We start from the raw sequence: 15424 nt of genomic DNA, 5'->3' as shown, positions 1-15424 counted from the left end.
CATCCGTGTCCCCTACACCGTTCCGTGCTCTACCAGCCTCCATGCCACGCCAGGTTACAACTTCTTGGACTTGGTTGACCACTGGCGCCAGTGATCCTCTAGCGACACTCATACTCGTGAGCTTGATATGTTCGTGATCTGCTAGTTTCCTTCCTCCATAGCCCACGCTTGGGAGGTGCAAGTGCAACCTGGTCAACATCCGCCCACCACTATCTAGCTCTAATCTTTAGAATCCACCGCTGACATGATGATCCTCCGTGGGTTCTGGGTGGTGAACGATTGCCAATTCTGCTGACTCAAGGTGTTTTCATAACCCCATTACACTTAGAGGACTGTATGTATCCCACCTTCTGTTTGCCACACACCATCGAGTGCATGCGGACTCACGAATCTGTTATCATCACAACGGTTCTCACCTTACTTTGCCATCGCCGGTCCGATTGTTCTCGCACCAACTGACGCTGCCGAGCTGTTCAGGACCGTTTGTCTCCCCTAGTTTTCCTTCTCAGTGGCTTCATCTACCGCGCCCCTGAGCTCGACCATTTTGCGTGTGGGCCTCAGCCGCGGGTCGGCGCCGTATCCTTGTCAGCAAACCAACCTTTTCGGAGTGGCGTGGAGAACGGTGTTGCTTGCTGCATTCTCCCTGGTCTCCTTGCTCAAGCTCACCCGCCGCTGCCACCACCATAGCGCCATCATCATTGTACCGAGCCTTCTGGTCATCGACTACTTACCAAGATCGCACCTTTAGCCCTTCGACTGCCAAGGTCACACTCGTCTCCCCCCTTTTATATTTTCAGTATCATTACATGTTATAGTGCTGGTCACCGACTGCCCTCGATCGTGAGAAATCTGTTTTCTCGATATAGGACTAGCCACTATTTTGTCTTAGAATTCTCCTTGACGGTGTTGGGTTAATTTGTTATCGACAACGGTACGAACACCATCGGACGGTGACACTTCCCCCATCGGTCTTAGAGCTGATCCCTCGGATCATTGGGAGCATGGGCAAGGCTCGACACCGCGGTGTCAACTCCTGACTCTCGTCCCGTGTCAGTTGATCGCTGTGATTTCTCTTTCAATTTCCCATTCAAAACTGTTTGCACTTTGTTACTTGGCATTTTGTTCATAGTAGCTATCCTAGTGGTGCAACGCGACGAGCCGAGCACGTCGTGTTACATCACTGCACTTCTAGTGGCCTATATAAGGCCCCCATGTACCCTTGAACGAGCATTATTGAAATCTATTGTCTTGTTGAAACTGTTGTTTCTTCCATTTGAGTGTTCTTTTTGTTAGAGAGTGCTTCTGTGCTTGTGGATTCAAGGGTTGGAGAGGCTAGTTCTGTGGATTCAGGACTTAGATCCTTCAAGTAGAGCAAGGCTTGTGGATTCAATTCCTGTTCCAACGCTGTTCGTGTACAAAGGCTGCGTCAGGTTGGGCAAGTTTGTAGTCAGTTTCTCTCTCTTCTTGGCCTCCTTTTATCAATCAATCCATACGGATGAAAGGAGGAAGAAAATATGAGACTACCTTGAAAATTTTTGGTCGATTGAACAGACTGTTATTTAGATACCATGGTTTGAAATTGGGTGAATCCTAGGAGTCTGATTGATCATTTTTCTCCAAGCCACTGCCAACATGTTAGACCTTCGATGCATGGAATTCACCTGAAAATTTTGTGCCATAATTGATGTGTAAAATCATGCGTTTACTGGGTCTAATATGTGTGAGTCCACATGTACATGCATTAAAGAAAAACCACTGATTATTAAATAAAAGAGCAAATTTAGCTGATAATTAATTGGGAGTGCACCATGTAATCCAGCTTGCATCGAATGTTGGAGCACATTTAATGTGTAAAGGATATTCCTAATATTTTACTATGCCACATCATCATTTTCTAGAATGCATTTATTGTGTGAAAAATTGTGCCATTTTTTTCATTGGGTCACCTAGCCATAGGAACTTTTCATATTAAATGTAAAAATCAGATTAATTCAACCTCTCTCCACCCCATGTCTCTCTGAGTCTAAAAATATGAGGCTTAGCCCTTGATTCACCATTTTGACCTCACAATCACGAGTCAAGACGACATGTCTCCCAATGATTGGAGGATCCAATCAATGTATGAAGAGAGCTCATTAAATAACCTGCGATAGGTGTGGAAAGATACATAGAATCATCTTTAATTCTGTAAAATATAAATAAAGGATTAATAAATCCATATATATATATTTCTCTAAAATTAGTTTCTTAATGGATCTCTTGTAAGAAAATTCATCAAAAAACCCCAAAAATCCATATGTAATTTAGCACAAATATTTATGGCTTGTAAATTAATTTCACAATGAATATAATGTTAAAAAAATTGGTAATACCAGAAATTTTGGAAAATTCATGAAACCACATTAAGAGCTATTTTAACCAATTTAAAACATGGTAACATGAAGATGTGCTGACTTCAATGCAAGTTATTGTGTGGTAATTTGTATGCTATAAGACATCAAACATTCCTTCTTGAAAATGATTGTTAGTTCACTATAGGCTTCAAACACTCACACTTGTCCTAGGGAACAAGACACCAAGGCACAGAGAGGTTGCACATATTAAGATTTGGGTAGATGCAAGATTACAAGCAGCATATAGCACACAAGACATGAAAATCACAAGGTGTACACACATCACACAAACAAGTTGTATGGGTTCATAATCAACAGGGAGTACATGGGGCATGCATGCAACAATGTCATGCACAAGACACATACAACGAGTTGTGGAAAAGGGTGACCAGAAAACAATGTGATAAACTAAAGCGTAGATGGGCGTGCAACATAGTGGGTAGGCAGGAGTGCATGCAAACACATGATGGGTGCCGACAAGTGAAAAAACATAATAATTATAAGTTATATTTCCCTTCGACAAGTTAAAATTTTCCCAGGCATAGTGTCAAGATATATCACTTTTGAAATATGCAGTAGTGTAAAAATGTTACTAAAATATTATCTTGTCCAAAGTCTGCTTTGAAATATGATCAATTTTGTGAGGATAAGTGCAGGTCGCTCCTTAATCAGCCTTATTCTTTCTTGTCAGGTCACTCATTGAATACATTTTCTTGAAATCTATTACCAATTTTTGAAATTCAATTATACGGCAACATAGCCTCTTCCACATACATTCAAGTGTAGCATTGCCACTTTAAAAGTGACTGTAACAGCATCACCATCTTTAACTTTATATGCATCACAAGACAATTTTCAATATACACCAAACTCATATTCTCAGTTGAAGATGGACATAACTTCTATTTTTGGATGTTTGAAATCTAGGTTTCCTTGGAACTTTGTTAAACTCCATCCTCCAGTTTTAATTTCTATACAGACCTTCACTTCAACAAAAAAACTTACCATGTCACTCAGTGTTTTCTTGGAGGTGAAGAGATTAATGATATTATGGTACAGTTTTTAAGGCTAAAAGATGCTTTTGAATTTGCATTTTCCTCTCATCTCTTATGTCTGGGAGATCTATTATACAAATAAACCCTGTATTTTATAGTTATCATCATCATGGCTAGAATTTTTGGAGTTGGGCATAGAAAAAACACATCAATAAACCTCAAGCACATGCAAAGAAACTCAACATTCTAACCACACAATAACCATCAGACACATCAATGAACAGAATTTCACCACCATGGTGTACAGATGCATGAATATCATGCATAAGATGAAAGTCCAACAGTGACTTTTATGGCATTCTGATATGACTCTTCCTCATGTTGGGCAAATAAAAAACACATCAATGAACATCATGTACATGCAAACGAACAGAGTGCACGTTACAAACGTAAAACTCACATCAGATATTAGTGCTCCCGTCCTCGTTGAGGGGGAAGCGTGTCACGAACGAGGCCTTCACTACCCGTGCGATAACGAGCAAACATGTCATGCGAATGACGCAGAGCGCGACACAGGCTGAGAGTGGGCATCCTGGAATTCTTCGGCGTCATCGAAGTTGTCGTCTTGGCTCGAGGGTCTCACCAGGCACAGCGGCACGAACGCGGCGAAGAGCGCAGTGAGGTTGGGAATTCTCTGTCCTTTATGTGCTGCTGCCACGGCTGCTGCCACTTCGAGCGGCACGTGTTTAAAACCGGCGTAGAAGCGGCTATGACAGACGTAGGCAAAGATGACCGTCAGCACGGGCAGGGGCACCAGGATCGGCACGTACAGGAACTTCTTTACCCCGAAGTAGCCGATCATCGTCAATTGGTAGATCACTAGAGCTGCCAGTATCCTCTTGTGCATGTGTGGCCACATCCGCCCGTAGCTCTCGTACTCCGCGATGTACACTTTCAGAGCCTATGATTGTAAGAAAGACATAAAAACCCAAAACCCAAAACCCCAAAAATCTATTTCCAGATAAACCCTAGCCCAAGCAGATAACCCAAACCAAAAGATAAAAAAAAGCTAAGTTAAACAGATAAATAAAAACCTTAAATCCCAAAGGTCAAATTCTTACCAAATCAGACAGATTAACCTTGATAGTATTAAATGGGAAATTAAACTGTAAACCCTCAACCGTAAATCCCAAAGCTTGACATCGAGCTAAATGAGACTAGCAGACGAGGAAACAATGAATCTAGAAGATCAAGAAAAAGATAAATGAAACAAGTAACTAAGCCCTAAATCCCATAAGTCAAGCTCCTCTTAGATAAGACAGATAAACCCAAGATCATGAAGATCAACCTAAACCTTAATAAATTAAGCTCTACAACCTAAACCCCAAAGGACAAACTCGAGTTAAATCAGACATAAACTCTATATCATAAAGGTCAGCTAAAGCTGAATGAGAAATTAAACTCTAAACCCTAAATCCTAAAGGTCAAACTCTAATTGAATGATACAGGTAAACCCTAAAAACATTAAAACCCAAAGGTCAACGTAGAGCTAAATGAGACCGGATAATGCAAATGAAAATATAAATAAAACATGATTCCCACAGATCAAATTCGAGTTAAATAAGACTGATAAATTATAAATTAAGGCCCAAACCCTACTTCTCAGAGGTAAAACTAGAATTTTATTAACTACTAATCCTGAACACTAGAAGTGAAATTCGAGATTAAAAAAAGGGTTGTTACCTGGTTTCGGAAGACAAGCCAGCTAATCCCAAAGTAGAGGACGCCAAAGGGGATGATAAGGGGGGCGATGACAGCGTAGCAGAGGACTATGGTGACGATGAGCATGTCATTGGGAACCCTAGTGGCATACCCAAGATCCCCAGGCGCCCATGCTGCTTTTATCTCCTTCTCTGTCTTGCAAAGGAACTTCCTTTTAAGCCGATAGAGGATCAGCGGAACCAACCGGGACAACTCCAGCCCATCCCCCACAAAGAACCTGATTGATTACAAGCCCTAAATTTCAGAGAGAGAGAGAGAGGGAAGAATGATGAGAGAGAAAGTGGGAGTGATCAAGAGAGAGAGAGAGAGAGGGAGAAGGAGAGGGTGATCGAGAGAAAGAGAGAGAAGGAGAGGGAGAGGGAGCGATCGAGAAAGAGAGAGAAGGAGAGGGAAAGAGAGAGAGAGAGATGGGAATAAATGGACAGATAGGTAAGATTGGATAGCAGAATAATTCAATTACATAAATAGATTGATGGATAGAGAAAAAAAAAAAAGACGGGTGGATGCATGGATACATAGAAGATAATCAAACAAATATATGGGTGGATAAACATGTCAAGGTGGACAGAGATATGAATACATGAAGAGGTAAGTGATAAATAGAAAGATATATGCATAGATAAATTATTTATCAGCAATTTGATGAATAAATAGAAAAAATAAATAGAAGTACGGATATTGACGGATAGTAGATCGACAAACATTGAAAGATAACAGAGCTAGATAGATAGATAAATAGATAGATACAAAGAACAAGAGGGAGAAAACTCACTGAAGGGCAACAAAGGTGAGGAAGAAGGTAGCGCTCCCAGGGAGGCTACTGCCAAGCAGGGAGATGGTGGAGTTGGGATTCTTCTCGATCTGCTTGAACGATTTGAACAGCGCCCCTCCAACCGTGACCCCTAGAAAGACGTTGAAAATTATAAAATAGAAATATTTCCCAGACGCGGCGCGCACGACGTGTGACTGTGACGGAATCCCCTCCAGCCGTGACAGCATCAGTAGAAACTTGGGCAGCAGAGCCAAGAACACAATCAGTGCAATCTGTGGCAAGTACGCCTCCAGCGCCGTCCTCACCACGCCGATGTCCACCACGGGCTTCGTGAAAGGAAGGTACTTCTTCAGATTGTCGAGCGTGGTGAAGGCTGTGATGAGCCCGATCGGGATCATGTAGAAGACCACCGTGAGGAAGACGATACCGTACACTGCTATTTCTCGTACCTTGCGCTCATAGCTAAGCTTTGCTAGGTTTGGCCAGATGATTTCCCTCGGTTCCGGGGCTTCTGAGACCAACCATCTGTCACCCGTACGAGCCTGAAGGCTCTGGGCGGCGGCGGCGGCGGCAGGCACGCCGTTGAAGACAACAATTGCCGCATTTAGCTGCTTCTCTCGGAGTGTTGTCTTCTGCTCTGCCTCTAACTTTGAGGTTAGCTCCTTGATCTTGTTTTGGCAGTAATCTATGGTGTCTACCTCTTCCCCCAACAGGCCCAGAAACCCGGTTTTGTTCTTGGGCCTCAAGCCCTCAGGGCTTTTCGTTGTCTTTGATTCTGAGAACACCACCTCTGCCCGGGCCAGCTTCGTCTTGAATCCCTCCAGCTCTTCCCAGATCATGCGGGCCTGCAGGTACATTTATCCTTGAAAAAATCTGACAAATCTTTGTACTCATAATACGTATAAACAGAATGAATTCTGGTATCCAGTTCTTCCCAGAGTCAATCCAATAGTTGACACTGGTAACATGAGTAATCAGAATGATTCTTAGAAAAAAAAGAGTAATCAGAATGATACTGATTTAAAATTCTTCATTGATCCTCTGGGCCTGTAAATGGACTTGACCTCAAGAAACTCAATCTAATTTCGGGTATCAATTGTATGCAGAATCAGAACGAATTTTGGTTTCCAGTCCTCCCCATATCTTCTGTCCAATCCTTGACAAACATAACATCAGAGTAAAATTGATTTCCAGTTCTTCCCAGATCTTCTGGGCGTGTAAATGGATTTAACCTCAATAAATTCAATCTAATATTTGACGATCATCATACACATAATCAGAATTGAATGAATTTTGGTTTCCAGTCCTTCCCAGATCTTCAATCCAAGCATTGCAAACGATAACATGTATAATCAGAATGAAACTGATTTCCAGTTCTTGCTAGATCATTTGGAATCATAAATGGATTTAAACTCACGAAATTCAATCAAGTTTTTGATAACAATCAGGTTGAAGCTGATCGACTGGGCCTTCTCATTTTTAACTGCAAGAAAAACTAATTCGATGCAATATGAATTATCTTATTTGACTGCATTTATAAGTAACAAATTTAGTCTACACGTTAAACTCCATTCTGGTGTAATAAGAACACGTAGATCTGTCTCATCTTGACTTGGTTCACCTTTCCCACCTTTTTAAACAATACCAATTCAGGTTAATGAATCTCATCTTCATGTAAAACCTAATTGATTTAGATTAAGGAAACAACACGGATTTTATGAAACCATGTGCCATGGCTTGAGTCTGTAGTCAATCCTACTTCCGAGGAGAGTAGTTGATTATTGAATCCCTTTTTCCCCATTATTTAACTATACATGACAGGGCAAACATAACGCCGGCTACAACTTAAGTTGTTTACAAATACAATATGATTATTGAATCCCATTTTTCTCATTATTTGACTATACATAATAGGGCAAAAAATAAGGGCTACACGTTATGTTTTTTAGGAATATGATACGAACCTCCTAAAGTCACTACATGAGAAAGAGTAAGAAGCACGTCATGAGGTAGGCAAATGCAACCCAAGAGCTCCTTTGAATAGGGCATTTTAGCCGGAAAGGAGACTCTAAAAATAAGACCTTTACTCAGCAAGACAAAGAGGACGAATCAGAAAGGCGTAAGCTATCAACCTTGTGCTGTGGAGGTTAGAATCACGATAGTTCACTCATGAAGAATCGTGAGCTTATTGTTAAAAAAAAAGAAGAATTGTGAGCTTGCAACGGAGTAGAGCTCTGAACCATCGCAATGTAGAGATGGAAGGTTGGGCAGAAAGATTCAAACAAGAACAGAGTATCCTGGAGAAGCCTTGCGTGGATTCTCCGAATCGCAACACATCTGGCCTCTGCCCCTCAGGACTTTTTCCAAAGGGGGAACCATTTCTTGAATTCATCGTTAGCTCAGATGGTACTGCCCAACTTTTATTTATTGGCTCACAGCTCGGGCCCCTTTGTGTTCACGTGCTGCTGCCAGCCTCGCATGACATGTCGTCTTCTTTTGATAGGTTTTAGTAAATAACCTATCAGAATCATACCGGCATTTGGGGAGACGAGTGACTTGGATAGAGATGGTCCAGATCCAGAGGTCTCTGGCCTATGTGGCATAGCACTTTGATACACATCAATTCTTCTCCTAGAGCTACCGACGAAGACTGAATACGATGGGAAAATCAAGAGGTGACACATACCGATTAATTCTGCACATGTGAGACTAATAACCAGGACCTATAAAGAGCACAAGTGAGCGATTCTGAGTCATTTCAGGATTTGCGGTTGTGAGAGCGACCAAAGGGTTACCTAGCAGGATCAAGTCTGCTGATCAAAAGGGAGGATCTCCTCGGGGACATCTCCGTTATCCAATCTCTTCTTTTCTCCAGTTCTCTGATCTCTCGCCTCCCTCTTTGTTCTAGATCCAGATCTCCATTATGTGTTTCTTGATATGGAACTGACATTGATTTTCAATGATAAAATCACTTTCTACCCTACGTTTCCTTTTCTTAATTTCCACTCTTTGATCTCTCTCCCTCTTGACTCACCCATATACATACACACATATATATATATATATATGTCTCTATTCACGGGTCCCTCTATTTCAATCTTTATTCCAGCCAAGATTAAACTACATTGTACACAGTACCACTGATATAGAGATTTCTTGACAAGTATCAGAAAAAAGTTTAATAGTTTTATGTAAAAAGTTACTGCATTTTCCAAGAGGAGAGGAAAAGACTGAGGTACCTTGGAATGGTCAGTGATGACCATGGACCGATAGAAGGTGTCAGGATAGAGGTTACTGAAATATGCGTCAACCTGCTCTTTCCTGGTCTGGCCATTGGGAACGGGGGGAATGTCCCTCACCAGCAAAGCTACATCCTCTGGTTTTATGTCGGCGTTGGATTTGGCCGCAGCTCTCAACTTTGAGACATGGGAATAAGCATTCCAGAGGAAATAGAACGCCACAAATGTGACCCAGTAAGTTGATATAAGAAAAGCCCATAACCTTGGACTCCTTTCCTGAAAATTGTCCCCAAGAGACAAAACACAAAGAATAAGTGGATGATATTCTCCAAAATGAGTATTTTAAGCGGTCATTTGTGCATGGATGTGAATTCTAAAGATACCATGGGCTTCTAAGATATCTCATAAAGACCTGGAAAATTTTTGTAATGGTAGAGAGAGAACAGTGGTAAAACCTCCTCAGGAGAGGGTTTATTTAATGGCGCTAAAAACAAATGACTAAAGTACCCTTGACAGGGGTTGGGATCCTTATAGTATTTTAAGATGTTAAATATATGCTATTATAATGCACGAATCACATTTTATAAATATTTTAATTTTTCTAGTATTTGGACGATTTATCTGTTTGAGTTTCATTCCTCATCTATTGCTAAAGTTTGTTTCAGAAACTGACATATATCGCAGTCCGGGAAATTAATTTGATGCACAAACCTTAATGTTTGCCATTGAAAGCTCGTCCAGCACATTGAAGGTTGCGGTCTTGTTCAATGACAGGTTGAAGTCAGTTTTCGCTACCGGGAGAAGAACAGGTACCAAAACTAAGCCTGATATCACCAGGATTCCGAGAGCTAAAAAATGAAGAAGATAATGGATCAGATAAATACTATCACGTTAAATTGGCGATTAATGTAAACGAAAAGGAAAGGTGAATAAAAAATTTGGAGAGTGGATTGGAATCATTGACTTAATAAAATGAATGAAAAGCGAGATAAATTAGATAAAGAAAAATGACGAATAAAAAAACGAAAGGGACGAATAAAAAAATGGAGAGTGGATCAGAACCATTGGCTAATAAATGAAATGACGAAGCAAGACGAACTAGATTAAGAAATAGCAAGTGGTCCCCGCACCATAAATTATGCCAGATCGTTTTATCCTTCCCAAGTAGATGCATAGTATCTGAATCCTTATGGGGAGAAATACCCAATGGATGGCCAAAAACAATAAATTTCAGCAGCCGAAAATAAAATAATGGAAGCTTCAACAAAGACAGGATTATACGGCCAAACCGATCCAATAATCCTCCGTTTTCCCGGATAATCATTCGTTCCCCATAACCAAGTAGAGAAGAACGAACTCATGGAATAAAATGAAGCTTCCCGACGCGTGAAAAAAGAACGCGCGAATCCCATAAAACAAAGAAATTTCCAAAAGTGGGAGAAAAAATGTGCAGAAGAGATGGAAAAAACAAGAGGAAGAATACGGATTAATAATGGTAGTTTTCAGCAAAAACAGGAATCTGCGGTCAAAAGCCGATCTCAGTATCCTGATTGGAAATAAAGAAACACAAAAAAAAAATGCATCCCATGAAAACACAAACAGCAGCATCCTCGGGAAAAGATCAAGCAAGCCACTAAAAATTACCAAAAAGGAAAATTATGAAAGCGAGAAGAATAAGAAGAACCAGAAGCGGTCGGAGCTAAAATTCGAAAATAAAAAAACACAAAAAATGAAAAAAAAAATGAAAGAAGAGTTCAAGCAAGCCACTCAAAATTACAAAAAAAACTATCAAAGCGAGAAGAATAAGAAGAACCAGAAGCGATCAGAGCTAAAAAATAAAAAAACACAAAAAATGAAAAAAATTACAAAAATACGAGACAGACAGCAGCATCCTCGGGAAGAGTTCATTCAAGCAAGCCACTAAAAATTACCAAAAAAAGGAAAAAAAAAATTATCAAAGCGAGAAGAAAAAGAAGAGCCACAAGCGATTGGAGCTAAAAATTTTAAAATAAAAAAAAACACAAAAAAATGAAAATAAAGTTTAAGCAAGCCACTAAAAATTACAAAAAAAATTATCAAAGGGAGAAGAACCAGAAGCGATCAGAGCTAAAAAATAAAAAAACACAAAAAATGAAAAAAATTACAAAAATACGAGACAAACAGCAGCATCCTCGGGAAGACTTCATTTAAGCAAGCCACTAAAAATTACCAAAAAAAAGGAAAAAAAAAATTATCAAAGCGAGAAGAATAAGAAGAACCAGAAGCGATCAGAGCTAAAAAATAAAAAAACACAAAAAAATGAAAAAATTACAAAAATACGAGACAAACAGCAGCATCCTCGGGAAGAGTTCATTCAGGCAAGCCACTAAAAATTACCAAAAAAGGAAAAAAAAATTATCAAAGCGAGAAGAATAAGAAGAGCCACATGCGATTGGAGCTAAAAATTTTAAAATAAAAAAAAACACAAAAAAATGAAAAAAGAGTTCAAGCAAGCCACTAAAAATTACCAAAAAAAATTATCAAAGGGAGAAGAACCAGAAGCGATCAGAGCTAAAAAATAAAAAAACACAAAAAATGAAAAAAATTACAAAAATACGAGACAAACAGCAGCATCCTCGGGAAGACTTCATTTAAGCAAGCCACTAAAAATTACCAAAAAAAAGGAAAAAAAAAATTATCAAAGCGAGAAGAATAAGAAGAACCAGAAGCGATCAGAGCTAAAAAATAAAAAAACACAAAAAATGAAAAAAATTACAAAAATACGAGACAAACAGCAGCATCCTCGGGAAGACTTCATTCAGGCAAGCCACTAAAAATTACCAATAAAAGGAAAAAAAAATTATCAAAGCGAGAAGAATAAGAAGAGCCACATGCGATTGGAGCTAAAAATTTTAAAATAAAAAAAAACACAAAAAAATGAAAAAAGAGTTCAAGCAAGCCACTAAAAATTACCAAAAAAAATTATCAAAGGGAGACGAACCAGAAGCGATCAAAGCTAAAAAATAAAAAAACACAAAAAATGAAAAAAATTACAAAAATACGAGACAAACAGCAGCATCCTCGGGAAGACTTCATTTAAGCAAGCCACTAAAAATTACCAAAAAAAAGGAAAAAAAAAATTATCAAAGCGAGAAGAATAAGAAGAACCAGAAGCGATCAGAGCTAAAAAATAAAAAAACACAAAAAATGAAAAAAATTACAAAAATACGAGACAAACAGCAGCATCCTCGGGAAGACTTCATTCAGGCAAGCCACTAAAAATTACCAATAAAAGGAAAAAAAATTTATCAAAGCGAGAAGAATAAGAAGAGCCACAAGCGATTGGAGCTAAAAATTTTAAAATAAAAAAAAACACAAAAAAATGAAAAAAGAGTTCAAGCAAGCCACTAAAAATTACCAAAAAAAATTATCAAAGGGAGACGAACCAGAAGCGATCAGAGCTAAAAAATAAAAAAACACAAAAAATGAAAAAAATTACAAAAATACGAGACAAACAGCAGCATCCTCGGGAAGACTTCATTTAAGCAAGCCACTAAAAATTACCAAAAAAAAGGAAAAAAAAAATTATCAAAGCGAGAAGAATAAGAAGAACCAGAAGCGATCAGAGCTAAAAAATAAAAAAACACAAAAAATGAAAAAAATTACAAAAATACGAGACAGACAGCAGCATCCTCGGGAAGAGTTCATTCAAGCAAGCCACTAAAAATTACCAAAAAAAGGAAAAAAAAAATTATCAAAGCGAGAAGAATAAGAAGAGCCACAAGCGATTGGAGCTAAAAATTTTAAAATAAAAAAAAACACAAAAAAATGAAAATAGAGTTCAAGCAAGCCACTAAAAATTACAAAAAAAATTATCAAAGGGAGAAGAACCAGAAGCGATCAGAGCTAAAAAATAAAAAAACACAAAAAATGAAAAAAATTACAAAAATACGAGACAAACAGCAGCATCCTCGGGAAGACTTCATTCAAGCAAGCCACTAAAAATTACCAAAAAAAGGAAAAAAAAAATTATCAAAGCGAGAAGAATAAGAAGAGCCACAAGCGATTGGAGCTAAAAATTTTAAAATAAAAAAAAACACAAAAAAATGAAAATAGAGTTCAAGCAAGCCACTAAAAATTACAAAAAAAATTATCAAAGGGAGAAGAACCAGAAGCGATCAGAGCTAAAAAATAAAAAAACACAAAAAATGAAAAAAATTACAAAAATACGAGACAAACAGCAGCATCCTCGGGAAGACTTCATTCAAGCAAGCCACTAAAAATTACCAAAAAGAAGGAAAAAAAAAATTATCAAAGCGAGAAGAATAAGATGAACCAGAAGCGATCAGAGCTAAAAAATAAAAAAACACAAAAAAATGAAAAAATTACAAAAATACGAGACAAGCAGCAGCATCCTCGGGAAGAGTTCATTCAGGCAAGCCACTAAAAATTACCAAAAAAAGGAAAAAAAAAATTATCAAAGCGAGAAGAATAAGAAGAGCCACAAGCGATTGGAGCTAAAAATTTTAAAATAAAAAAAAACACAAAAAAATGAAAATAGAGTTCAAGCAAGCCACTAAAAATTACCAAAAAAAATTATCAAAGGGAGAAGAACCAGAAGCGATCAGAGCTAAAAAATAAAAAAACACAAAAATGAAAAAAATTACAAAAATACGAGACAAACAGCAGCATCCTCGGGAAGAGTTCATTCAAGCAAGCCACTAAAAATTACCAAAAAAAGGGAAAAAAAATTATCAAAGCGAGAAGAATAAGAAGATGCAGAAGCAATCGGAGCTAAAAATTTTAAAATAAAAAAAAAACACAAAAAGATGAAAAAAGAGTTCAAGCAAGCCACGAAAAATTACAAAAAACATTATCAAAGCGAGAAGAATAAGAAGAACCAGAGGCGATCGGAACTAAAAAAAATTTTCAAAAAAATTCAAAAAAAAAAGGAAGAACGCAGAAATCGATCGAACCAGTGCTGAGGAAGATGAGATAGACAGCGGCATCGACGCCGGCCATTGCGACGATATCCTCCTCGGAGGCAGAGATCGCCTCGCGGATCCAGGAGAGGGGGCCGTGGCTCTCGGGGAGGCCTTGGCGGTTCAATCCCTTGGCGACGCGCGAGGGGTAGTAGACGACCTCGTTGGCGGGGCTCCGGGATAGCCAGGAGAAGAGCAGCATGAGGACGACGAAGACGAGCAGGTAGGAGACGAAGGAGGTGAGGAAGGAGCTCACCTCCATCGAAGCAACGGATTCTGCTCAGAAGAGGAAGGGATATCAATCGAGGAGAGGGAAAGGGAGGAGGTATGCAGTCCGTGTGGAGGGGGGGTTTTTATAGGGGGTCACCTCCTCGTCGACTGGTGAGAGAGCAAGGGAAGCCGTTGTGAAAAGGCGAAGCCCGTCCTTCTCTCTCTCTCTCTCTCTCAGTCTCTCTCTCTCTCTTGTTTATCTCTCCCTCTCTCTTGTTTATCTCTCTCTCCCTCTCTCTTGTTTATCTCTCCCTCTCTCTTGTTTATCTCTCTCTCCCTCTCTCTTGTTTATCTCTCTCTCCCTCTCTCTTGTTTATCTCTCCCTCTCTCTTGTTAATCTCTCTCTCCCTCTCTTGTTTATCTCTCCCTCTCTCTTGTTTATCTCTCTCTCCCTCTCTCTTGTTTATCTCTCTCTCTCTCTCTCTTGTCTATCTCTCCCTCTCTCTTGTTTATCTCGTTTCTCTCTGTTGTTTACCTCCCTTTCTCTCTTGTTTATCTCTCTAATTTCTCTTGTTTACCTCTCTTGTTTGCCGCTCTCTTGTTTATCTCTCTAATGTCTCTTGTTTACCTCTCTCTTGTTTACCTCTCCAGTTTTTCTTGATTCTCTCTCATTTTTTCTCTCTCTATATTCTCTCGTTTCTCTCTCAGATACCTCTCTCTAGTTTCTCTTGATTCTCTATCTCATTTCTTGCTCTCTCTAGTTTCTCTTAATTCTCTCATTTTTCTCTCTCTATATCCTCTACTTTCTCTCTCACATTTCTCTCTCTAGTTTCTCTTGATTCTCACCCTTTATAGTTTCTCTTGATTCTCTCTCCAGTTTCTCTTTTCTCTCCCTCTCTAGTTTCTCTTGTTTTTCTCTCTAGTTTCTCTTGTTTCTCTCTTGTTTATTACTCTCTACTTTCTCTTGTTTCTCTCTCTTGTTTATCACTCTCTACTTTCTCTTGTTTCCTTCTCTTGTTTATCACTCTCTACTCTTATATATCTCTCTCGTTTCTCTCTCTAGTTTCTCTTC

At 39.0% G+C, this 15424-nt stretch overlaps 1 protein-coding gene across 2 annotated transcripts; it reads right to left on the bottom strand.

Annotated features, from left to right (window-relative positions):
• Positions 1–3615: 3615 nt before the first annotated feature.
• Positions 3616–14506, bottom strand: ERD4 (Early-responsive to dehydration stress protein (ERD4)). 2 transcript variants are annotated; one of them, XM_078582432.1, is made up of 7 exons: positions 14137–14506; positions 9893–10029; positions 9182–9457; positions 5943–6787; positions 5132–5387; positions 4233–4349; positions 3993–4155 (listed from the first exon to the last, which is right to left on the bottom strand). In XM_078582432.1, exons 1-7 carry the CDS (start codon positions 14402–14404, stop codon positions 4135–4137), a joined length of 1920 nt encoding a protein of 639 aa, XP_078438558.1. In that variant the 5' UTR covers positions 14405–14506; the 3' UTR covers positions 3993–4134. The 2 variants fall into 2 exon arrangements, with proteins under 2 accessions (XP_078438557.1, XP_078438558.1); XM_078582431.1 differs by having other exon boundaries at positions 3616–4349; positions 14137–14499.
• Between the last annotated feature and the right edge of the window lie 918 nt (positions 14507–15424).

The sequence above is a fragment of the Wolffia australiana genome, chromosome 10, assembly GCF_029677425.1.
Source record: "Wolffia australiana isolate 7733 chromosome 10, ASM2967742v1".
NCBI lineage: Eukaryota > Viridiplantae > Streptophyta > Magnoliopsida > Alismatales > Araceae > Wolffia > Wolffia australiana.
This window is presented reverse-complemented; position numbering and strand designations above follow the sequence as displayed.

Bases quoted from the DNA above. Each gene is read 5' to 3' on its own strand.
- ERD4 (XM_078582431.1), bottom strand. From the start codon at position 14,404: ATGGAGGTGAGCTCCTTCCTCACCTCCTTCGTCTCCTACCTGCTCGTC. The intron at 9,458-9,892 runs GTTTGTGCATCA...GACAATTTTCAG, and splicing joins TTTCAATGGCAAACATTAAG to GAAAGGAGTCCAAGGTTATG. The intron at 5,388-5,942 runs GTGAGTTTTCTC...GTAATCAATCAG, and splicing joins CTCACCTTTGTTGCCCTTCA to GTTCTTTGTGGGGGATGGGC.